This window comes from Catharus ustulatus, chromosome 4, assembly GCF_009819885.2.
Source record: "Catharus ustulatus isolate bCatUst1 chromosome 4, bCatUst1.pri.v2, whole genome shotgun sequence".
Taxonomy (NCBI): domain Eukaryota; kingdom Metazoa; phylum Chordata; class Aves; order Passeriformes; family Turdidae; genus Catharus; species Catharus ustulatus.
In genome coordinates, this window is record NC_046224.1 from 67,620,488 (window position 1) to 67,645,523 (window position 25,036).

At 39.2% G+C, this 25,036-nt stretch overlaps 1 protein-coding gene across 10 annotated transcripts in view; it reads right to left on the reverse strand.

Annotated features, from left to right (window-relative positions):
* SOX5 (SRY-box transcription factor 5) overlaps positions 1-25,036 on the reverse strand; it is a 624,352-nt gene that overhangs the window by 81,270 nt on the left and 518,046 nt on the right. For 8 of the 10 annotated variants that reach the window (XM_033057697.2, XM_033057698.2, XM_033057692.2 and 5 more), the window contains 2 exons: positions 17,830-17,953; positions 6,303-6,388 (listed from right to left, as the gene is read on the reverse strand). In XM_033057697.2, coding sequence (XP_032913588.1) covers positions 6,303-6,388; positions 17,830-17,953 — 210 coding nt within the window. The remainder of the gene's footprint in view (positions 1-6,302; positions 6,389-17,829; positions 17,954-25,036) is intronic. The other 2 variants (XM_033057701.2, XM_033057695.2) reach the window with 1 other exon arrangement.

Genomic DNA, 25,036 nt, shown 5'->3' on the forward strand with positions numbered 1-25,036 from the left:
GCTTTCCTGTAAGCAAAGAACTGTTTATAGTAATATCCCAAAGAGGTCATTGAAGGCAGACTGCAGAATAAATGAATAATGGATAAAGTATTGCCATCTCCTGGCTACATTCTGTGGAGACAATAATGGGGCGCTAGACTTCCCTTCAGCAGAAATAATTCACGTGTCTTTGCAGCTCTGGCAACTTGACTTCTCAAAACAAGGAAAGAATAAAGTTTTCAATATTCAGATGCATCACTACAGTGTTTGTAAAGCTTTTTCAGAATCAAATCTTTCACAGATTTGAGGTGTTGCAACACTGGAAGATCAACTGCTTAATCTAGCAAAACTGGTTATATCTAGAGGTTGTAACAAGAAATCAGAAAGAAATACACAAAAAACCCCAACCCCAATTATTACATTTGCTTGACAATTAATGTATGACAATATGGTAATATCTCTTCAAGAGCAAAGGGAAGTTCTGCCCTCAGCAACATTTCAAATGAAACATATGGAGATACTTCAGAGAAATAGTCTGAACTGCTAAGTGGAGATATGTAGCTCATCCCTACAATGCTGAAGAAACCAAAAGGAAGCTGGTATATAAGGAAAAAAAAAGGTATCTGACTGAGAAGGCTTTAATTTTACTTTTACTTCATGCTTTACTTATGTTTCATAGGCAACAGAAGTTTTATGGAATACTTGTACGACCATTGGAGCACTCTGCCTCCTGATCAGTAATTGCACACTTGTTAAAGTGCTCTATACTTTCCATTGATCATGGATCCTTAAGATACCTAGAAGCAAGGTTTTCCAAAGGAAAATTTGTACTGAGTTGACACCTAAATAACAGCACGATGAACAACTTTGCAAAGCCCTCAAACTCCAAACTGGCTTAATTTTTCTCAAAATCCAATCTCTTACATCAGTGCTTGCTTGAGGCCCAAATATTTCCAAGTTTTAAAATTCTACTTAAATTCAGTCCTTGGTATGCATCTTACCACACAACTAAGAGAATAGGTTTGTAGTAAGAAAAAAGTAATTGACCCAAGTACTTAATATGGGAAGTAGAGACTAAAAAACTTGGCCAGACTGCTTCAGGTCCAAATATGCTCATCATCTTTATACAAGCAGTCAGAGAATACAGGACTCTCTTAATGACTGATGTTCAGAAGTGAGACCCAACTAAAATGCTTTCACACTTAGACGCTGACGGGAGGTTGTCTTGATTCATACAGTGACAGATTTGGACATCATGTTGAACACGACCACAAATAATTATGAAGTCCTGTTTCATGCTAAGATGAAGACGGAAGAAAGTTTGAATGCTGGCACTCCAAACTTTTTGGGGTGTTTTTTTCCAAGAGCAGATGTTTGCAGGAAGTCTGTATTACATCAGACTGCTATACTGTTTTGACAGGACACAAAAATGTCCATACAGTAAGACTACACAGACAGCTGTCATTATTCATCCAGCATTATCTTTCAATGAAGTTATGGGTGTATACAGCATTTGTGTTACTGCCAATTAATCAGTTGTTGTCACTATCTGGTTATCAAACAAGCAATCTGGGAAATCTGAACCATTCCTACACCCAATGGTGTGGATTCCTCTCAGTTTTCACATTGTATGATTACTTCCTTTGTTCCCTAATGTTCAGAAACTACTCACAAAATACTTTTCACTAGAAAAGAAAATTTCAGATACAATTTTATAAAGAATTTTCTCAGATTTATGAAAACATCTATTTTACACTTAGCTATGCCCAAGATGACTGGTACCAGAATAAATGCTTCCGGTTTAGTTTTATGCAAAACTTGTTACACCACATCTATGCTTACAGCTTTGAATGTTGATCTTCAAGATGGAGGAACTTAATTCCCTCATCTGCTGAATCATATAGGAAAACATCTTGTTCATATAAGGCATAGAGCAGTACTTTTGAGTCATTAGCCTATTCAGTAAACCACAGTAACAATTTATGTTCAGTTTTTTTCTCATTTAATTGAAACACAATTGTCATCCTCCACCACTCTTGAAGAACAAGACCAGATGATGTTTATAAGGGGAAAAAATTGACGTAAGAAACCCATGTGCTTACCCAGAGTGATTTCACTGCAGCAATGTTCAGGACTGAGTTTTCTCAGTAACAGAGGAAAGCTAAAACCACTGATGGCATTTTGGTCAATAAAAGTGGGAATGGGTGAATACACAGGGCTGATAGACAGCACTTCATCAGAGGACAGGTTCAAGCTTGCACCGTGTTAGTTCCAGCTTTTCCAACATGGCCCCATCCATCTACTTCCTTTATATCATCTAACAATGTTTTAGCTTCCATTCTCCTTGAATCATTAGTTCCTCTGTGGATGCTGGAAATTGAGGCAATCCCTCATGGTTAATTGTGGCAAATATCAGATGACAGAATCTGTACACCCCAGTTGATGAGTGGGGACTCAAAGGTGGGGAGAGAACCAGAGAACTTCAGATTACAAAGCTGTCACTGCAAATCAACAGGGCATTTCAAGATGAGAAATTACACTTTCACTGACAAAGAGTTTCTTTGCCACAGAAAAACAATCAGTTTCTTCTTCTCCTATAAATAAAGTGTGTATTTCATTTACAAAACAAAAATTTTGACAACCAGGGATAAAAAAAAGTACTTCCTGTTGATCTCACAGTACACTACTAAAGCCATGACCTGACTTAAAATTCTCTAGTGAAATAACAAAGACGTGTTTATTGTTACATAAACAAACAAGAAAAATTCCTTGGCTTTGTCTTCACTGAGATAATGTTGTATATTGAATTTTACTGGGAGCAACAAACCGAGCATTGTGTCAGGTCCTTTGATCTCCCCTGCTTTAAGTACACAAAATCTGAAAGATGAGTGATAGAGAGAAAAAAAGAAGACAAGAAGGAACATTCCACTTTTCTGACCTCTTACTGTCTGATGACCAGATGACAGAGGGTGTGTAGGGAACATCAGAATTATAAGTAATGCAGAGGAATATCTGAAGTAAGAAGAGTTCCTCATTGAAAGAGACTGCAAAGCCATTTAAAGGTGGGTTTGGACCAAAAACATAATGAATCCTTTCTTCGTGACTAAACAAAGTACAGTAATTTCACAAGTATAAGCTGCGCTCTTTTGACTAAAATTTTGGTCCCAACCCAGAAGTGCGGCTTATACTCCAGAGCGGCCAATATATGGACAAAGTTCTGAAATTTGCCAACCCAGAAGTGTGAGCCGCAGGCCAAGCTGAGCTCGCGAATTGAGCACTTGCCAGTAAAACCCGCAATCGCGCGATTGTTACAAATTGGTTACTCTGTTGTGCGGCGGAGGGAGGCGGGCCCCCTCCTGCTGGCAGCGAGGGGAAGGCGGGTTCTCGCGGGTGCTGGGGGGGGAGCAGAGCTCGCCAATTGAGCACCTACCAGTAAAACCCACGATCACGTGATTGTTACAAATTGGTTACTCTGTTGTGTGAGAACCCTCGCTGCAAATGAAAGTGCGGTTTATACACCGGTGCGCCTTATACTAGTGAAATTACTGCAATCACTGAGCTAAACTGATTTGAACAAAGTTTGGAAGGCAGTCTTTCTAGTCTCGCAACTAATTTGAGCTCCACTCATGCATAAGTGAGCATCCATTTTGAGTCCTGTATGATAAAACCTTTCCAGAAGCAAATATAGCCTGACCCTTTCAAATAGCACCAGAAGTTAAGAGGCATGTCCAATTTCTATCAGATAGATTGCAATGATAGCTAAAAACCACTGTTAAGATGTGAAGAAAAATCAGCTTCAGTTTATTTCTAGCCCTTAGAGATCAGATCTGAAAAATTTATGAGAGTCTACTAAGTTAGTAATTTGAGCCTCTCCCACTGACTGGCTGCCAAACTCTCCCTCTAATTCCAGACATGTAGCAAAACAACATAGGTGAATTTGGTCAATATTTTCATTTTAATGTTCTCTGCACAGAAACAAGAGGTCTTTGAGGTTCTCAACTTTTCCATAACCTAAACTCTTCCTAAGATACTTACGACTGCAGTCACTTTTGCACAAAGCCCACCTTTTAACAAGAAAACTGTTATTGTGATAAAACCTATTTTAATCAGGATACTTCAGCTCACAGCATGTGTAGATACAGCCCAAAGCTGGTCCTGAAATGGAAGTAAACCATCCTACCAGCACTGATGCATTATTTTAAGACTATTCTGAATGACTGCAAAAATAAGAAATAGAATCAGACTGCTGTTTTCACATTGCTAGCTAGCTCCATGTATGTTTTTCCCTTTTCCCTCCCTCTTCGTTCCATATGTCTGTTCTTGTGTGTTTGGCTATTATATGCACTTTATCAATACTGATGTTATGCCTCAAAATTCATTTCAGAGGGATAACTTATATGGCTCCCATGATTCTTAAGCTGCCTACAGTATTTGTAATTCAGAGAATCAGAAACTAACACACAGACAATGTTGCTTTTCATACAAAGGCACAATAGGAATGAATGTATTAACCTCTGTGGTGCATGGACTGTGTCAGCTTACACACTGGCAGCTATTTCTGTGAAACTCAGCTAACTTCCGCTGGCTGTGTTAAAATAAAATTAAAAAAAAAATCTTCCCAAGAACTATGTCCATGGTCCGGTATGCTGGCCAACAACTGAAATATCTGATGTCTACTTCATACTGATTTGGGCCAAACTGAGCTGGCAAATGCATTTCACACATCCCAGTTATAAATGCTGAGCCTTTCCAAGCAGGTATAAAGCTCTGCTGTTCCACGTGACTTGGCAAATAATAAAGAGCGGAGAGATGCATTTGCAATGGAGAGTTTGGGGCTCTTTATGTTTCTAGAAAAGAGCAGACTCTTTTCTAGGCAATCCGGAAAATTTTCTGGAGCAGGCAATCCAGACTTTGCAGAATTAGAGATGATTTGGGCCTTGACATCCCTCAGTCCCAAATACTACTTGGCGTCATCCTACCAGCATACACAACAGGTAGCAAAATTCACTCAGTGGTAATGGATGCCACATTTGCTTAATTCCAATGACTTGAAAAGGGTTTTGTAAAGGGCTGATCAGGAATATCCAAAGACTTGCTATCATTAAGACCCACAGACACCCTAATGTCTCCAAAATTCAGAATACTGACAGTCTGAATCAGATACATCTGGTTACCAGGTCAACTTTTTAATGTAGCTGAAAAAAAAATCAAACCCTTTAGTATCTTTCCACCTGTTTTCTAATTGTCTATGTTAAATTAGACTAATCACTAATTATCTGCAATAAAGCAGTGCCTAAAATGCTCTGGGTACCATAAAACAGAGTAGGAGGGGCCAGTTATTGCTCTGAAGAGCTTATGGCCTAAAAGGACATAATCATGTTAACGACTTCTAAGCAGTTTAAAAGTGCTTGTCAGGACAGAGCTTTTCTGCCTGACAATCCATTTCCTTTTGGTATTTTACAGCCTGCATGAGAAGGATCTAATGGAAAAGTGTCCTGGTTTCAGCAGGGATAGCACTGGCTTTCCTCTTAGTAGCTGGTACAGTGGTGTGCTTTGGATTTAGGATGAGAATAATGTTTGATAACACAGTGATGTTTTGGCTGTTGCTAAGTAGTCCTTACCCTAAATCAAGGATTTCTCGAGTTTCCCATGCTCTGTCTGTGAGAAGCTGCACAAAACACTGGGAGGCAGCAAGGCTGGGACAGCTGACCTGAACTGGCCAAAGGAATATTCCATACCAGAGAACATCATGTTCAGTTTATAAACTGGGGTCACTTGCTCAGGAGGGGTCAAGCTGCTTGGGGACAGGCTGGGCACTGGTCAGCAGGTGGAGACCAATTGTTTTCTTGGGTTTTATTCTTCTCTCTTTTTCATTACAATTGTTGCTATTACTATTATTGTATTTTACTTTATGTCAATTCTGAAACAGTCCTTATCTCAACCCATAGGTTTTATCTTGTATTTCCCAATTCTCTTACCCACCCCACGTTCGGGAAGTTAATGAATGGCTGTGTAGTACTGAGTTGTTGTCTGGGGTTAAACCGTGCCAATAAGAAAAGCAAACATACTGCTATGAGGAAATTCAAAGTACAAACCTAAAAGTAGTTAAATTGACAACAGAGACACAAAAAGGTAACAAAAACTTCCAGCAAGGTAAAAGGAAAATGTGTTATCATTTGATAACTCTCTTGCTTTAGATGCAAATTTTATGTGAAAAGAACAGCCCAAAAAACCCTGTTAATTGCATTGTGTTCCAAAGGAAGAGAAAACTGGTTTTCATATTTACTTAACCTTTGTCTCCTCTACATTGTGCTGGGACTTACCTGCAGTTGGAGTGGGCCTAAGCCCGGTGTTGCTGCGGCAGCAGCTGCCATGGTAGTTGGGATCAGCTGAACGGGGTAGGGGTCACCTAAGTAAGAGAATAATAGAGGCGTCAGCACCTTTTATCTACTCTCCACCTGCAAATTAAAGTCCTGCATTCACTCTTTCCAAAAGCCTTCTTTTGTGTGGCTTGTTGAGGCCTAATGAAAAGCCCTATTGTGCAGCCTTTTACTAACACTCTTTTCACAATTCTGGCTGAGAGAGGAATGTGAATAAAAGGCACAAGCAATTAAGGCGGAAACCTCATCCTTTTTCATGATGTATTTAGGGAAATGGAAAAAAAAAAAGTGCACATTGATCAGAAGGCTGCACTTCAAAAAAAGGAAAGAAAGAAGATGGGGGTGGAGGAGAAGAAAAGGAAAACAGTACAACCTTGATAAGATCACAGCATTAGAAGGGAACAAATTTACAAGCTTGTCCAAAATATGAAGTTAACTGAACTCCTCTCACTGTTAGTAAACTGAGCCTCACGCAGAGCAGAAATGGTCCTCAACTGACTACTGCTTTCTTCCAGGAAAGAAAAAAAAAAATCTCACTTTAGTGGTAGGATTAGATCCTACAACAGGAAAAAGCATGTGAAGCTAAGGAAATCAGATACAAGCCTTTGAAATCCCTGCACCAGCTCCACTTCATGACTTGAGATTCATTTTTCCTTCTGAAGGAAAACTACTTCAGTTTTAGCAAGAACTGCATTGTGCTTAATGAGATAAAGGGAGCCAGTAAAAGCTTTAAGAAAAATGCAGGCATTTATGAAGGAAAATTACCTGAAATGGCAAAAATTGAGATGGAGACTGGCACATTTTAATGGTATGGAGAGCTGACTTTTAGTCACTTCTAACATATCTGACTTGTTAAAATAAACTTCATACTACCCCATCCAAGAAACTATTAAGAAAACTAGCAAAAATAGTAAGAAATGTTACACATATTATATTTCTTCTTCAAGTGATAAAATGTTTTAACACTTTCCACCAAACTAAGCTCACTGGAGCATTTCTGTATATCCCTATGTTCTGGTGGCATGCCCCATTTCTGTTGTACAAGAACAGCCACCGGAAATAAGACTATGGAAAAAGCAGAACACTGTCAGGAAAATCTACCTAAATGTTGCTGTACATTTAACTGAAAAAGTAGATTAAAAGTTTTCCCCGTTATTGTGCTTTTTTGAATGAACTGGTCAAAAAAATAAAAGACAATTAAGGAGGTGATGCAGGGTGTTCTGTACAATCATTAATAAATATTATTGAATTAAAGTTTCAAATGTTATCAAGCCTTAGCGTTACAGGAAATGGGAAACAAAGGAAAATAAATTAATCTAATTTTTTTTTAAATGTTAGAAATAGGCTGTGTTGCTGGACACAGATTCAGGTAAGTTGCTAATGTTTATTTTCCCCTTTGATAACGTAGCCTTCTTTAGACTTTTTCATTCAAGGATTTTGATCTCCTCCTGTTAAGAATTAAGTGCTACAACTTCTAGTAATGGAGGACCAGCAGAAACTGGGCTGGCAAAGCGTCTTAACAGATATCTAACCTAAATAATTGTGCATATTTATATTTAAGAACATCTTAAGTAATGCTTTGTTGACTAAAGCCTCACAGTATTTCAAGGCTGACCAGCCAAGCAATTCAAACCAAAATGTCCACCCAGGCATCCCCATTCCCAAGTGGCTTTGCACCAGCTTCAGGCCACAACACTTCTATTTATTTATTTGTCAATGGGCAACAGATTTCCTGACATGCTTGACTTTCTTGTTCTTCCCCAGAGAACGCCATTGTTTTACATTTTCCAGTTCTATTTCACTTTCTGAGGCGCCCACCTTCCTTTTCCTACCATGAATTGAATCAAAAACTTTTCAAGCCTGACATTTTCTGGAGAGCTATTTTGTGACCTATGCAGTGGGCCTTAAACAGGTTAAGACACAGAGAAAAAGGAAACAGTGCTCAGAGGGTTAGGGACAATGGTGTTTAGCTGCTTCCACAGTATTATTCCAAAAATCTCTCTTAAAGAAGACATTCTGATCAAAAAGCAGCCATGAAAGAAGATAACATTTTTAATTTTTCAACCAAAAAAAAAAGAATGAGTGAAAAGTTTCTCAGTAGGATTCTGATTCTTACAGTTAATTACATTTCTAGTTTTGAATTATTTGTATTAAAACACATATATTAAAAGATCAGCTTCCATGCCCTCTCCCACATTTCTCTTCACACACATTTATAAGCCTCAGTCCATCACGCTAATTCATAAATCCCACTATTCCCACCAATAACCCAGTGGAACAGCCAAGATTAAAACCCCCACAAAACTCTTTAGACACTTCAAACCCAGGGAAGGTTTGGGACCCTGTCCATGAAGACGCCAAGCACTCACATACGGACATCACACGATGCAGGAGCAACTGCCAGCCCTCAAAATATTAACAAAGATCTCAGATCTTATCTGATAAATACACATTTTTTGCGGTTACCCTAGAACATATTACATCTTTCTACTATCTTTAAATTTATTCCCATATAGAGTGAATTTATTTACTAAGGTGTTGTAGCTAATTCTGAAATCTGGGAAATGCATGTCTTAACTATTTCATTATATCTTCAGTAAATATCTTATTTTTAGATGGAAGAAGCAGCTACATTTTATTCCCAAGCTCTAGGAACATTTCAGGAATGTGAGACAAGACACACAGTTCTTAGAAATAGGTATTTCCCAATCCATTCACAAGTCTGTACCACTGAAAACACCAATAAAATCTCAAACTACCATATTACATTTCCATTCACAATATTCGATATTAAATGAATTCATGCAGGCAGGAGCATCTTTCAGGTACCAAAAGAAACATTTTGTGTAGCCATTTCATGTTCCAAACTACCTCTCTTGTCATGTGTGGACTTTTCGTACAAACAAAGCATCAGAGAGTTTTATTGCTGTTGTTTTTCTTTAGTAGGTCATATGGTAAAATCTGGAGCAGATCAAAGACTGAGTTTTTTATGGTGACAACAAGGCAAAAATTATTTCATTAGCTGATGTATTATTGCCTAATACATAATTACTTCCCAGCTAGTTGGTGACATCACTTTAAAGAACAGAATTATTCAAGACTGGCTACACAAAGAGAACACAGGATTTATGCACTGGCAATGCAGCAGCTAAAGGGAAGGGGAAATGGCAGCCTAGGGGAGCTGAGGGGGAATATTAGAGGTGTTGGTGCCCACTGTGGGCAATGCCAGTGGATCAGGGCAGAACACAAGGCTGAATCCTCAATTCTGTGCCAATACTTTATTTCTCTATCCTTCTTCTGGTCCGTCTTCCACAAACATACCCAGAATCTCTTTCCTGATAATTTATGCACTGCAACTTCTTTCAATTTCAAATCACACCTTCATCCTTGCCCAAAATAATCTTCCAAGATCTTGCTTACAAGAGGATTTTTCATGAAGTACATTCACTTTCAAACCACTCCTTCTATGAACTCTCCTATGATCCTCCACTGAAAACACTTTTCTGCAAAAGTTAATTTGTGGTACAGAGCCAAGTGGACATCCTGTCCCAACACATAAAATAAAAGCCCTGTGTTTAGGAACTTGATTTTCAACTGACTGGCTACCAACACATGAGTATGAAATTATTCTGTACTTGTGGAAATACAACAATGGTTCTTAAACCATTTACATGTTTTGTGAAATTTTATCAAAGGAATTTTTTAAGTTAAAAAACATTAAGACCTTTTTTTTAAAGTGAAAATAAAGCATAAGAGTTAACAATATGTCTATTGCACCATTCACCAAAACTCTTAAGATATTTTTTATATTCCTTTTTCTGTCACTCATCTCATTTATTTTCCTTCATGGTGTAATCCCCTTAGTGTCTTGTCTTGTCTCCTGACAGGCTGCAAGCTCTTCAGAGCAGGCACAATTGTCTTACTTGCTACATAAATCAAGTTACATGCTAATGTTAAATTATAATGTTTTGACAGGATTTTAAAGTTGAACCTGATTATATGAAACAATAGAACACCGATTTTTTTTCCTGAAATTTTCTTCTCTTTAAAAAAAGAATATCAGAAGAGGAGAAGTAGGGCATTTATTTCCCATTATTTTTAAAAAAATCATTGTTTTTCTCCTACCTGTCTTTCAGGGACAGGAAATGAAAAGAAGTTGGAGATCATGGAAGAAGAGAAAAGCAAACAGTGTAAAGAATAAGAAGAGCATGAAACAAAACCTAGCTCTTAAATTACAATTTCCAAGACCAGAAAAGAGTATGAAGAAAACACCACCAGTGGCTTCCAAAAAGAAATCCGAACTTGATTGTTCCTTGATTGTCTCTGAGGATAGCTCTGGACAGTATAGGCTGAGATATTAGTCTGTTTTGTGTTTTAGGGAAACAATTCAGTCTACAGTAGGGGTTTGGAGGGATCTAAAAGCAGCCTTCCAATCCCTATAACATTATCTTGTAGGCCAGGCTCCTTCTGGTGGGCTCTGCTCGGAGGACAAGAGCCAATGGACAAAAGGTGAATCAGGAGAGGATCAGCTTTTCCCCACAAGGACGGCCAGATGTTGAAACAAGCTGTCCAAACAGGGTTATGCACTCTCCATCCTTGGAGCTTTGCAAGCCCCAAGTGAATAAAGCCCTGAGTAATCTGATGCTATCTCCTTGATGACTCTGCTCAAAGCAAGAGGTTGGACTGTAAGCCTTCTGAGATGCCTTCCAATTAGAATAATCCTATGATTTCAGGATACACATTTTAAAATGTTTGTTCTATACCTGTTGAATAAATTACACCTATTCAAAAACTCCAGCTTCCAAGGAAAGCCAAAGTATTTCCACGAATGCTCATGAATTTAAAAAATCATGGCTTTATTTTGTTGCCCAACTATGGATAATAGCGAAGTAACACCAGACATCTTTCATGGTCTAGAAACTGAGCTGAAACTACCAGTCTGTTTTTACAGGTCTCCACTCTTTTGCTTGTCTGCTTTGTTTTTATTAGAATTATTAGGAGAAACCACACAAAGACTGGGATCTATGGAATTCTTTCATTTAGAAACAGTCTTTAGGTATGTTGCGATATTTTGCAGCCTTGTTTCCTTCCATTTTATCTGCAACCTTAAAGAACCATCACAATCTCATGGATGCTGAGAGGAAATGTTGATACCAAAAGTTCCTCCCTCTTGCTGTTTCTCTCCACAGTGCTATTACTCTTCCCTAATCCTGGGGGGAACATGAGGATTTAATCATGTGCTCATTCTTTTCCAAGGCACAAACAGTAGCCCTGGAAGATGACTAGAATCTTTATAAAGAAGGTACAGCCTGTGGTCTTCACAGCACATGGTTTCTATTTTTGACATTCTGATAAAAACAGCAATGTCAATAGTTTTTTCTTGTGATTTGGTGATCACCAATGACCTGCATGTCAGCTGACATAGCTGACACAGATAAATCAGAAATTAGCACTCAAGTCTCTTTAGAAGACAGAAACATGAACAGTGAGCACAAGTAAAATTATAAGACAATCCACATGGATACTCCATTAAGCAATGAAACATGTGACTGACTGAAAAACAGAGACACATCAGCAATTTTGCCTGAGGAAGTTTATGGTATTTAACTCCTAAACATTAATTTTATTGTATTATGTGAGGAACAAATTCAATGAGAGCTTCATTTTTCAGAACATAGATGAATTGTAAATTCAGCACATTTCAATTTTATTAGGCTTGACTTGTTAATCTCTCGTATTTTGCCAATTTTAAGAGGTAATTAGATAATTCACCAATAACTTTCTGTGAATTATTTTATTTAGAACACTTCCAGCAGCAACAAGCTGATATGTAAAACATATAAAATGTACCTATTGTATATTCAGATTCACCACCCCCTCAATTGGATATGGTTGAGATAGTGATTAAAGTGCTTTCAAAAAAACCTTGTGTTGATGACATCTGACTGCAAACACAATATGATTTGTTACAATAAATTATCCACAGGAGACAGGACAAAAGGGCAAAGAAAAAAAAATCTTGTTTCCAAAATTTCTCATATTACCATAAAAATAACACAGGTATCAGCAAATAAAAGATTATGTAGAAGCCCTTCTGAGAATTTGATGATAACCTGGAAAATGTACTTGGGATAACTCCCATTTCTGGAAATACAGACTTGGTAACTATTGTTTCCTGAGAAAAGAAAACAAATCCTAAAAATCTCCAAATAATTCAGTTTCTTTCACACCTTAGTTTAGAAAACAAGATGCATTGTTCTTCATCTTCTACAGAAGAAACTATGTGGAATTCAACAGCTTCAATAATCCTGAAAAGCCTCAGGACTGAGAGAACACACCACACTGCAAGTCAGGTGCAAGTCAGCATTTCTCTTCCCTTTTAACATGAATGTTTTAAGAAGCGCTGGAGTGCAGTTTCCTAAATTAGTCATCACTAATTAGGGAAAGCCCATCAAAGTTTGGGCTACTCTGTGTAGCTGACTTGGAAACTACTGGCAAACAGTGCTGCAAATGTAGAAGCACAGAAACATTCTGAGCTGGTCCATGCTGATACTTAGATTTGTTGAAGAAGACCCACAGAACATTGCTGTCATCCTCACTCCTGCCTTTTTTGTATCTCAGTCCACAGAAGCAGTCTCCTGTGCTTTCTCAAATTTTTATTTCATTCCCTTTAGTATCTCTTATATAGGACATACAGCCATGCCTTAATATTCCACATACAAACCCATACATATGTGCACTAATAAAAGGATCATACTACCTACGACTGACAAACAGCTTGCTCAGAGGCAGAACTGTGCAGTTTTTAAAGGGTACAATACAAAAGGCACAATACAAAACTTCTCTTCTATCACTTGCACCATTTTTATGCTTTCAAAGCATTTCTCAAATATTAATTAGCTCTAAATAAATTCTAATTATTTCTAAGAGTGGCCCTAGCAGATCTGTATCATCTGGTGTGAAATCTGACTTCAGTGAAGTCAACAGCAACAGCTCCTCAGACTGCAGCAGAGCTGACATTTCCCTTGCCATTGCTAAAATCCTTGGAGTTCTGCCTGTTATCTGTTAAGTACCATAAGTAGAGCTGAACGAGCAACAGCAGAAGTAACAAGTGATAAGGTTATGGAATGAGAAGAAAAGAAGGGTCAAATGACCTGAGCCAATCTGTGGAGCCCCAATGTGGGAGAAGCTTTGGGAAATGCAGTAATTGGACTCTGTTTGATTTCAGAACCAGCTGAATTGGAAGGTGCGAGCTGCTGCTAAAACCAGTTAAAATAGTTGGGATATGGGGCTCAACTGCTAAAATTTGCTCATGCTGCTAGCCACTAACTTAGTTAACAACTACCTTTGAAACATAAGCCCTTTATACAAAGATTTGCACTATATATCTGTCTAGAAATTACATATTATGTGCATAATAAAATACATATTAAGAGGTTTGCATGAAAAATCAAAACATTTACATTTCAAATAGCACACATTGCATGAATAACTAAGTATAGGGCAAATAAGTACATAATTAGTATTTACCTTTCTAATTGGGGACAATATAGCCCATCACATACTGCCAACTTATTTTCCTCATAAGAAAAAGTATTTTGATTGTAAATAATAGTATTAAATATTTTATACATGTAATTATATCTAGGAATGGAGGTTAAAAATTAACTGGAACCACAAATTATGAATATTTTTCTCAAATAGAAATGTAATCCTAATACAAGCTCCTCCCTTCATCTCTGCCAACTTTACCACCACACAATATGCCACAGAGAAAAAAGGGGAAGTGTCAACTTGTGTAAATTGTCCCTTATGTAATGCAAACCATCTGTTTAAAAAAACAAAACAAAATGAAAACCCAAGCTACTCCCAAGCATGATCTGCTATGGAGAAAAAGAAAGAAAAGGAAATGTAGTACATCAAACTGGAAGCCAAAGACCATGACCTGCCATGTAACCACAGAGAAAATATTTACCCCTCTCCTCCCTTTATTTACCCAATTTTGAAAAATATTTGGAAAAGTATAATTGAATCATTTTCTCTGGAAATAATAGACTGATATTGCTGTATTTTTTTTTTTAGCATTTCAACTCTCTAGAATGTTTTCAATCAGGCTGGAACCAAGCAGAGGAAAACCCTTTGTTTTCAATAACACATCACACAGTGATGCCATCACTGGGTTAGAAGGTCCCTGGGTCCTCAATCATTGCAACCTGGATCGGTTGATAGGATCAGTGATAAAGTATCAGTACACTTCTGCCCTGTTTTTCTAGTCTTCCTTAGGTATCTGCCATGGAAGGTGTCTAAATTGACCAGTTCTATTAACTGCTACAATTGCTTTTGTGTTATCTTCAGTCTAAATGCTCAGAAAACAAAGTATGGGTAGACAAAACAAAGCTCTTCCTTTCCAGTCTGTGTCTGGTAAGTCAGAAGTCCTTTGGTAACACTCCCTGAGGAACCCTCCTACATACACACTCTGGAATCATTGGAGACTTACACCTCACCCTCTCTTGGGAGGTACAGGTGAATCAGAAAGCGCTGAATCAATTAATTAGGTTTTATTATCTAAGCTGAATGAAAATAAAACAGCAGTAAAACTATTCATCATTTCTTCTCTTTTGCTGACCCTGAGGCTTGATGACACATTCTCTTCCAGGTATAGCTGGGCCAGCCACCAGCTCCAACCACAGCCCCTTGTGAAATGTTAAAACTGTGACCAGGTTGCTTCCTTAATCCCTTCCCAACAGGCTTCCATGAAAAACAACCATCTCAGTTCAAGTAATTTTAGCAGAGAGTCCTTGCTGTCCCAGACTGGACAGAAGCAAGTTTGAGAATGCTTAACCAAGAAGCTTGGTTCATATGTCCTCTTTTGGAGATCTGACTTCTCACAGGGGTAGGGTGCAAAACAGCATAAATGCCTCCTTGAACATGTCTCCAACAGATACCCAAAGTCAAGGAATTCTGCATCACTAGCTAGTTATGAAAATATTGGTTATTGCAATAATTCTCTCTTCTTTCTCCCCCAAATTTTCAAATCTCACTTTTTTTGAGGAACAGCATGTGAAAAATTTCATAGTTTTTTGTTCTTTGTGACTGAAAATGAATTGTGACATAGTCTTTTATCACTCCTATGTACAGGTTGTTACTGCTAATAAATAATAGAATCATCACTGGAGAATTTCTATCAATCAGCCACAGAAAATAATTCTGAAAAATATAATCAGTCCAGAAAGACGGGTAGGTTTTCCAAAAAGACTAGGAAGATGTAGAAGTGGGATTCCATTTTTTATCAGGCACATAAACTAATTTTAAAACACAGAATGGCAGTCATGTACAGATGATGCTAGTGTCTTCTGAAGTTCCTAGGAAGGCTTTGCTCCCAAAAGTAAACTCAGTGAAAATTGGACATCTAGAAGCAGAGCAAATTGATCTGCTGTAGATTCTCTGTTGCAGTACAATGCTGGTACTACAACCCACTTCAGCTCAGTTCAAGCCAGCACAGGTGACTGCACTAAAATTTGCAGTACAAGAACTTGGTAAATACCAAGACTTAGATCTTAATGTCTTTGTCATTCTTAAGAGGAAAGTTTAGTCTTCTAAATTGCTCAAGTGCTTAACAAAATTTTATCCAAAGCTTTCTGGTTTACAGTCTTTGCCAAGTGGGCTGATACAGTACAGCAAGCAAAAAAAAAAATGGGAGAACTATGTTTTAATGATCTCTAAAACACATTACTTAATGTGAACATATTATGGTTGGAAGGCAGCTAGGTGAAGCTTTCTAGGTGTAGCTAAATGTGTATGCAAGTTTTTGTTTACACTAGATAGTGAGTGGAAGAAACAAACCCTTTGGACTACTTATCACTTCTCCTCAGCCAAATTCAACCAAACATGCCAGGCAATCACCAAACACAGAGGTGTCTTTTTCCACTGGCTACTGCTCAGTCCTACATCTTGGCATACTGTTAATTCCAAGCCTTACTGCCAGAAGCAGCAGAAACTTTGGTCTTTTTGCCTTTAACTTTCAAGGTAACACAAACATGTAATGTCGTATCCATTTCATAGATGTGAGGAACTACAGAACTATCACGGAGTTAATGTGCATGTAGTACAAAGAAGAGAAAAAAACCTCCTCAACTCCTTCTATCCAAACTAGACTTCATTAATATGGAACTAATATAAGATATGTCTAATGGTGTGCTTTCCTGACCTTTTCCAGACCTACAGTTATGGTAGCATTCACAGTCAGTGTGGCTTACAATTACACATTCTGTAATGTGAATCACTGCTTTTCCCAGTCGAGAGAGACTGAGTGTGAAATCACTGGAAGAACTGAATGAGACTATGTTTTGGCACTGCAGCTGCTGAGGGATGTGAAGTGTTTGGAACAGTACTTTTCAATAGTGGTCCCATTCTGTAAAATATCAGGAAAAGGTGTTAGTGGCCAAAGAAACTGAGTTAGTGCTCAAGTACTGTGACCATGATGTTCAGAAGCTGAAAGAAATCTGAAATTGTGGGCTAAGCCAGCTTAACTAAAGAAATCTTCTTATGTTGTAAGTTTACAAAAATGCAGCACTGGCAAGTGTTGAGTAACTCAAACCGACTGATGAATTAATGAGCTAGTCAATGATACAGATGCACACATTGACATGGACATAATAAACACCAATACCAGAGACACAGAAAGGTAGAACAAGCAAGTCCTGAATAATTCAGTAGAAAAACGATGGCAGAAGAGTTGCAAAAGTGCATGAAAACAAGTCTATGGAATTCATGCTCTAGCTAAGTTTATTCATGGAAATAAAGTTCCTTCATTATTTCTTAACTTGTATTTATTCTCATCGTGTTGACAGCAACACGAAATCCTATAGAAGGCTTACATAAAATTTAAAAAAAATATGTGGAGTGTAGAGAACAATACAAATCTTTCAGAGATTAAAAAAGTAGATGCTATCTTTTTTAGTGTTAGGCTTTCACAAATATCCTCAGACTTTGTGTTAGTCCATCAAATTGAAAGGCATATGCTGTCTTTGATCTCTGTGCAGAACCTCCGTTGAGATTAATGTGAGTTCTGTGTGAAGAAAGAGACTAGAATAGGCCCTCAGTTCACAAATAGCAAGCAGTCTGCTTCAGGAAAAAACATGCTTTCTTACAACAGTGTTGAAATTTACTGGGAAGTTTCAAATAGCTTCTCTTCAGATACAGGTTTGTGGTCCTGAGCATGCTCACTTGTCAGACCTGTCAGAGAGAAGGTGCACAAATCTACCTCTTGTGTGAGATGTTTGGCTGTTATGTTGAAACATATTCTTCATCTCTGACAAGCTCTTCTCATACTTGTAACAACTAATCCTCTGTTTTATACTCATCTCTGCAAGTTAATGGCTTTTTCCATTGATGAGATGTCATTTTTATACAGAATGACATGAAATTGTCATATACCCACTTTCAGCTAAAAAAAATCTACAGGACTTACTGCATCCCGCCTTGTAGCTGAAACCAGGAGGAAGGAGGAATCCTTGCTGTGCAGCTGCTGCTAGGGTTCGTTGGTCTGGAGGGAATACGGGAATCATTAATGGAGGCAGCTGACCCTGGACCTGCTGAACAGGAGACAGAAAATCAAACACAGAATTTTTGGGTGGGGACGGTGTCTGGTAATAAGCTTTCTTTCACCTGGAATCTGAGAGGTCTGCTTTGAATACACCTCTTCATACTGGGGTGTTGCAGCAGCATCAGCGGTTGAGCTTCATCTTCATTACCAAACCCTTCATATGAATTGCATTAACACAAAATAAACTGAAATATTTCACTAAGGCCTATCTATATCCCACTTAATTATTCCCCCACAGTTCATGATGACTCACTTATCTCTGTAGGGGGGTACGTTCTTCTCTTTTATTGAACTCTGTAGCAGTACCTGTCTCAGACAGTAGCTTTCACCCTGACTAAGTCCAAACACAAAGATGCCTCCTCAGAAGGAAAAATAAGCGTATAAGAAGCACACAGCACAGCCAATACTATTTTTCTGCTCATACACATGCACTTATTTGTACATGTGGAAAGATAAAAAGTCTCTGGGATGGTCAGAAAAAAGGGTGAGACACTTTATTCACAAATGAAACAGCTATGTCTGAAGTGTTAGGCGTTCAACTTTGCACAGCAACTCTACACAACTATGCAAGTCAGGAAGTGGAAAATATTATATTGTAAGTGGACACTGTAGGGGACTTAAGACATGCAGAAGTTAGTCATCAAAGCTGGAACTGGGCCATGGCACAATGTCTACTGCTGTTGCTTTTACCCAGTTCCATTAATAACTTCTAATTGCTCTGTATATCACACAGATGAGAAACACAAAGTTTGCTGGATTAAAATGCTAGATGACTAGTTTCAATTTAAAAGCCATATATTGACCATGTCAGCCAGCAAAGAAAGACTGGCTCAGTTCTTAAGAGATCTCATCTATACTTTTAATGGCTCTGTAAAGCTGAGGTGTCGGAGATAGATAAGTTTTTGAAAACTACAATTTATTTTGTGGTCTGTAGCCTTAAGTAACTCAGAAAATTAAGAGTATCAATAGACAACCTTCTATGCCAATGAGGGTAAGAAGGTGTCACTGCCTGGACAGTAGAACTGGCAAAAGAGAACCTGCATCAGTCCTTGGCTGACATTGCTCAGACTACACCGTTTGCACTTAATTTTATTTTCATCTAATCTCCTTAAAATCCAGGCCATGTTGTGGTTCACCCAACACCGTTACCAGGCATATCAGTGATACAAAATTTGGGATTACCATCCCTTTTTAATTTATGCTGGGAGCTGTCAGCACCCCTGTGTGTGCTGACTACATCTTTATAGTCTGAAACTATTTTCACGGATGGAGTTCAAGAGCACTGCTGACAGGAATTCTTGTCATGGGACATTAAGATTGGGGCTGAAGATAGAGTAGATATAGCTCCACTCACTAAACTACCTTGATCCAGTTTTTGTTACTTCAATACTTTTCTTTCTATTCTGGTCCTGTTAATTAGAAGGCACACATATTTTGAACTGAATTATGGGAGAAAAAAAAATATAAAATGTGATTTCTTCTCTATCCCCATGCAGTTATCCTAGAGCTGCCCAATACCTGCCTTTTCTTTGCATGTTTATTTTTTGTTTGTTTTGTTTGAGGTTTTGTGGTTTGCTTTAAAACAAAGACAAAGTAACTGCATTCTTTTAGAACAAAAATGAACAGCCATGCGGAATTTTTGCATAGTACTCTTCTTCGGCAAAAAGCCACAGAACTTTTTTTTAAATGGTTTCCAAGGATGAAAGAGACTTTGCCAAGTAAAGAAGCTTCAAAACAGGACTCAAAAACACTAATAGAAAGACAGATGGTTCTACTAAGTGTTTTGCTGCCAAAAAAAATGTTAAAAAAAGTGAAAAAAACGGAGTGATGTTATTGAAGCTGACTGCAAAGTTCTCTGATGACTGCAAATACTCTTGTCCCACTGCAAGTGTTAACTCTGCCTCCAGGGCTAATATAACTAAAGCACCACACACACACAAATTGTCATTGCCAAGCCCACAATGTAGCTTAAGTCTGCACTTGATTCCAAGTGACTGCCAAACACATGAGCAAAACACCACACTGAAAAATTCCCATTTAGGAAAACATTTACCAGGAAAATGCCCTTTTTTCCTAAATCTGACTGCTGCATTTCATTTTTTTTCAAATTGCTGCTCCTCTTTAACTCTCTAAGGGGCCTTATAGACCCTAATTTCAAATGTCACAATCCTATTTGCTTTAAGGAGGTAAAAACTTATAGTGATGAGGATGGTTTGCATGGATATAGAAATAACACAATCAAAACAATGTAATTTTCATTACAGGATGGAATGTATGTAGTAGCACTCAGCTACACTTCATTTTCTCCTAAACACAAATAAATGCAAACATTAGTTTATTTTAATCCGATTACGTGACACAATATCATACAAACTATGGACTCTTCATTTTTATGGCTCATTCACCTACTACCTCTTAACTCATTATGTTTATTATTATTATTAACTGGAATTGCCAGGATACAACTGTTTCAAGTGGCATCGAATACAGGCCCTCCTTCTGAGTTTTACATCTAAGTTGTTTTCCTTTTTTTTTTCCTTTTCAAGGTATTACTCAGCAGTTCTCAATTTCTCAAATACTTTTATTATATAGCTTACATACCTTCCAATACTTTCTGCATTGTAACTTCTTGATACTGCATTTCTAAATAGAATATAATGGACTGAAAATCAGAGCTATTTTCCAGGTCCTTCAATTTGTTCTGCTAATTAACATACGTCCATAAAAAGAAATACCTCTTCAACAATCTAATAATTCATACAGCTGGCAAGATTCTCCACTGGCCAGCCTCTCTATGTGATGACCTCTTCTCAGCTGTAATTTCCTAAAGGAGAAAACTGCACTTCAAAGCCTCACAAAATTTCCGAAGGATTTAATGAGCTAAAAATTTACCATGTAACTTCTTATCTACTTTATGATGTTAGTCTGGATGATACAGATACAATATTCCAAGGCCCTGTTTCTTCATACTGTTGCCACTGTGTCAACTGATCACACTGTTCCCTGATTTTCCTTTTAATTTGAATGTAACATTAATTAGAATATTCTTGTACTGCATTAAAAACTGCACAGGTATGGTATGCACAGAAAATACTCATAATACACATAAAATAACAAAAAAAAAGTACTGAATGTCAAGAGAGCCAAAACATTCTATGCAATCAATCCTGTAGTCAAGGAATCTGTACTTTTGTATCTCTGACAAGTTGTTTGAATCAACAGGTAAGCCCATGAAAGAAGCACCACTAGCCATTTATTTTAAGAGAAATGTCACCCCTTAAGGAAGCAGATGCAAAAGATTTCAGTCAAAAAAACTCAAGGTTCTTTCATTTATAATGAGGACAGTAAATCATCCTCTCTAATGGCAATATATTTTAGGAGCATGAGAAACTCCAACTAAATGTAACCTAGAGCCAAAACCAAACCCAAGTGTGTTGGTTCTGCATGGTCTGGTTTTTGATAGCAGGGGGGCCACAGGGGTGGCTTCTGTGAGAAGCTGCTGGGAGCTTCCACCGTGTCTGGCAGAGCCAATCCCTGATGGCTCTGAAGATGGACATGCTGCTGGCCAAGGCTGGGCCAATTAGAGATGATGGTAACACCTCTGTGATAACAGATTTTAAACGAAAATCAAAACAAAGATAGTGGGGCAGTTTTAACTCCAGATAGAGAAGAGGAGGAGGTGAGAACATGTGAGGGAAAAACAACATGGGGACACCAAGGTCAGTGCAGAGGAGGGGCAGGAGGTGCCAGAGCTGAGATTCCTCTACAGGCTGTGGTGAGACCATGGTGAGGCAGCTGTGCCCCTCAGCCCATGGGGATCCATGGGGATGCAGAGATCCACCCACAGCCCATGGGGATCCATGGGGATGCAGAGATCCATGCACAGCCCATGGGGATGCAGAGATCCACCCACAGCCCACGGGGATCCATAAGGATGCAGAGATCCACCCACACCCATGGGGATCCATGGGGATGCAGAGATCCACCCACAGCCCATGGGGATCCGTGGGGATGCAGAGATCCACCCACAGCCCATGGGGATCCATGGGGGATGCAGAGATCCACCCACAGCCCATGGGGATCCATGGGGATGCAGAGATCCACCCACAGCCCATGGGGATCCATGGGGCTGCAGAGATCCACCCACAGCCCATGGGGATCCATGGGGATGCAGAGATCCATCCACAGCCCATGGGGATCCGTGGGGATGCAGAGATCCACCCACAGCCCATGGGGATCCATGGGGATGCAGAGATCCACCCACAGACCCTGGGGATCCAGGGGGATGCAGAGATCCACCCACAGCCCATGGGGATCCATGGGGATGCAGAGATCCACCCACAGCCCATGGGGATGCAGAGATCCATGCACAGCCCATGGGGATGCAGAGATCCACCCACAGCCCATGGGGATCCATGGGGATGCAGAGATCCACCCACAGCCCATGGAGATCCATGGGGATGCAGAGATCCACCCACAGCCCATGGGATCCATGGGGGATGCAGAGATCCACCCACAGCCCCTGGGGATGCAGAGATCCACCCACAGCCCATGGGGATCCATGGGGCTGCAGAGATCCACCCACAGCCCATGGGGATCCATGGGGATGCAGAGATCCACCCACAGCCCCTGGGGATGCAGAGATCCACCCACAGCCCATGGGGATCCATGGGGATGCAGAGATCCACCCACAGCCCATGGGATCCATGGGGATGCACAGATCCACCCACAGCCTGTGGAGGAGGTGCCCACACTGCAGTGGGTGGATGCCTGGAGGAGGCTGTGATCCAGTGGGAGACCCAGCAGAGAGAGGGGCTCTGCTTCCAGGCTGGAGCAGCCTGTCCTTGGAGTTCTGCACCCCACGGGAAGAGACACCCACCCTGCAGCAGTTTTGGGAGGACTGCTCCTTGTGAGAGTGGAAACACACTGGAGAAGTTCACGGAGAATTCTCTCCTATGGGAGGGGACCCCATGGTCTCACAGAGGAAGGACTCCTCTCCCTGAGCAGTGGAAGACCTTGGCTAATGAACTAACCAAAACTCCCATGCTCTGTCCCTTGCACTGTCAGTGGGAAGGAGGGAGGAGTTGGGGGAAGAAAAGGTGTTTTTAAGGGATTATTTAACTTCTTATTATCCTCGTCAGATTTTGTTAGTAATAAACTCACTCTGTATCTCTCAGTTGAGCCTGTTCTGCCTTTGGAATGTTCTCTCCCAGTCCTTAATTCAACTCTGCCCAGCTGCACAGCAGGGGAGGGCGAGCAAGTGGCTTTTGTGGCTGCCTGGTGTCTGGCCAGTGTCAAACCACAACATCAGGAAATCTTCATTGTTGCCAGTGAAAATCCGAAAAAGAGACCAACCCTAAAGAACTTAATGCAAAAACCAGTATGAGCACATGACAAGCAACTAATAGTAAATCTACTGTCCAAGTGGGAAACTGTGACACCCACAGTTGCCTGCAGAGAATTTTGATTTTGTAAAGTGTCTCAAGGTAGCTTTCTTTGTTTCAGTGCCTTTGAAAAATCTGGCCCTATATGGCTTACCATATCAAAGGAAATTTGTTGGCAAACTTGGAACCAATTCAAGCTGTAGAAGCCTGGGTCAGCATCCTCACAAATACATCTATGTCCTTTATGACTTGACCATAACAAATCCAACCACACAAAGACATTACATTCAACCTAGTCACAGTTAATATTTCCGGACTCTCAGCATCATTATAATTGTAGTATTTCCACCTAAATTCTGCTCTCCTATCTACTTTTAGGAACATACTATGGTTACCACAGCTACCTAAGCACCAAGCAGTATGTTTTTAACAGTTACCCCACTGTTTGTTACTAGTTCCTCCTGTGACTTCCACAAATTTAGATTGCAAACACTTGACAACTACAGTTCTATTTTCTGTAAAAAGTCATGTGTGCTTTGGGTCACTATGTAAATAGCTACACAGGGAAAATAGTCTAAAGAAACATTAAGATTGCAAAGTTAGACATTCGTGGCTTAGGGAATGCCAGAATCAGGGAAGCATGCATGACCTTATTTTGGTCCTTTATGCCCCTGCATCCAGACAGAGTCTTTGATGTTCAGAATTTCCCCTTGCATATGACTCTTGCTTAATCTAGAAGGGTTACACCATTTCTCAAGTAACATAAATCCACACTTCCAGCAAACCTAAGCCCCTAAAATAGCAGCTGCTATTAGTTTTATCTATTTTCTCTTCATATACTTCCACCAACTTCATTTCTGCAGCTGCTCATTACATATTTATTAGCATCAACTTTCATGTTAGTTTTCTCCTCTCCAAGATAAATATCTCAATGCATCTATACATTTAACATTTTCCACTGATGGGCAAATACTGCTAATGCACCCATCTCTAGTTCTTCAGAAGCAATTCTATTCATTTAGGTGAGACTGGAGATGGATAACAAATTACTCAGTGTGGGTAAGAAGAGCTGCTTAAAATCAATACTCTTCTCTACAACCTGACAGAACCCTGAACAGTACTTTACTGTTGAACTTTTCAGAAGATACCCTTCAGGAGCTGCATGAGCATCTTTTCTGGAATGGATTCTTACGTGGTTTCTTCGTGGCTAATTTTTATTTTCATTTCAGTTATTCTCAGCTGCCTTGAATAAGTTCCGATTTTATATCCCTAGAATGGTGGATGCACATGAATGATTTGATTAACTTCAAACCGTTGTATGAATATCTTCTTGCTTGTGACTTATTTATAAGTTAAGCATCTCTTCTACTGTTTAGGAAATAATGCAATGCACATTTCACATGCAGCAACACAAATCTGTCCTTCAAAAATGACATGTTTAATTGCATTTGTCCCCCCTTCCTCCAGAAACACTTGGCTCTCAGTGACACACACTCTGCTGAAGGACTGGATTCTTTAATTAGCACATGTGTTGGCCCTCTTTCTCTCTACCTCACCCCCCTCCCCATGTCTATCTTAAGGGAAATAAAAATATATGTCCCCATATAACTACAATCTGCTATTTTCCCTTTCAGTGATGTTTAAAATAAGAAAAAAAAAATGTTTTTCTCTTTCTCTTCTCTGTATCA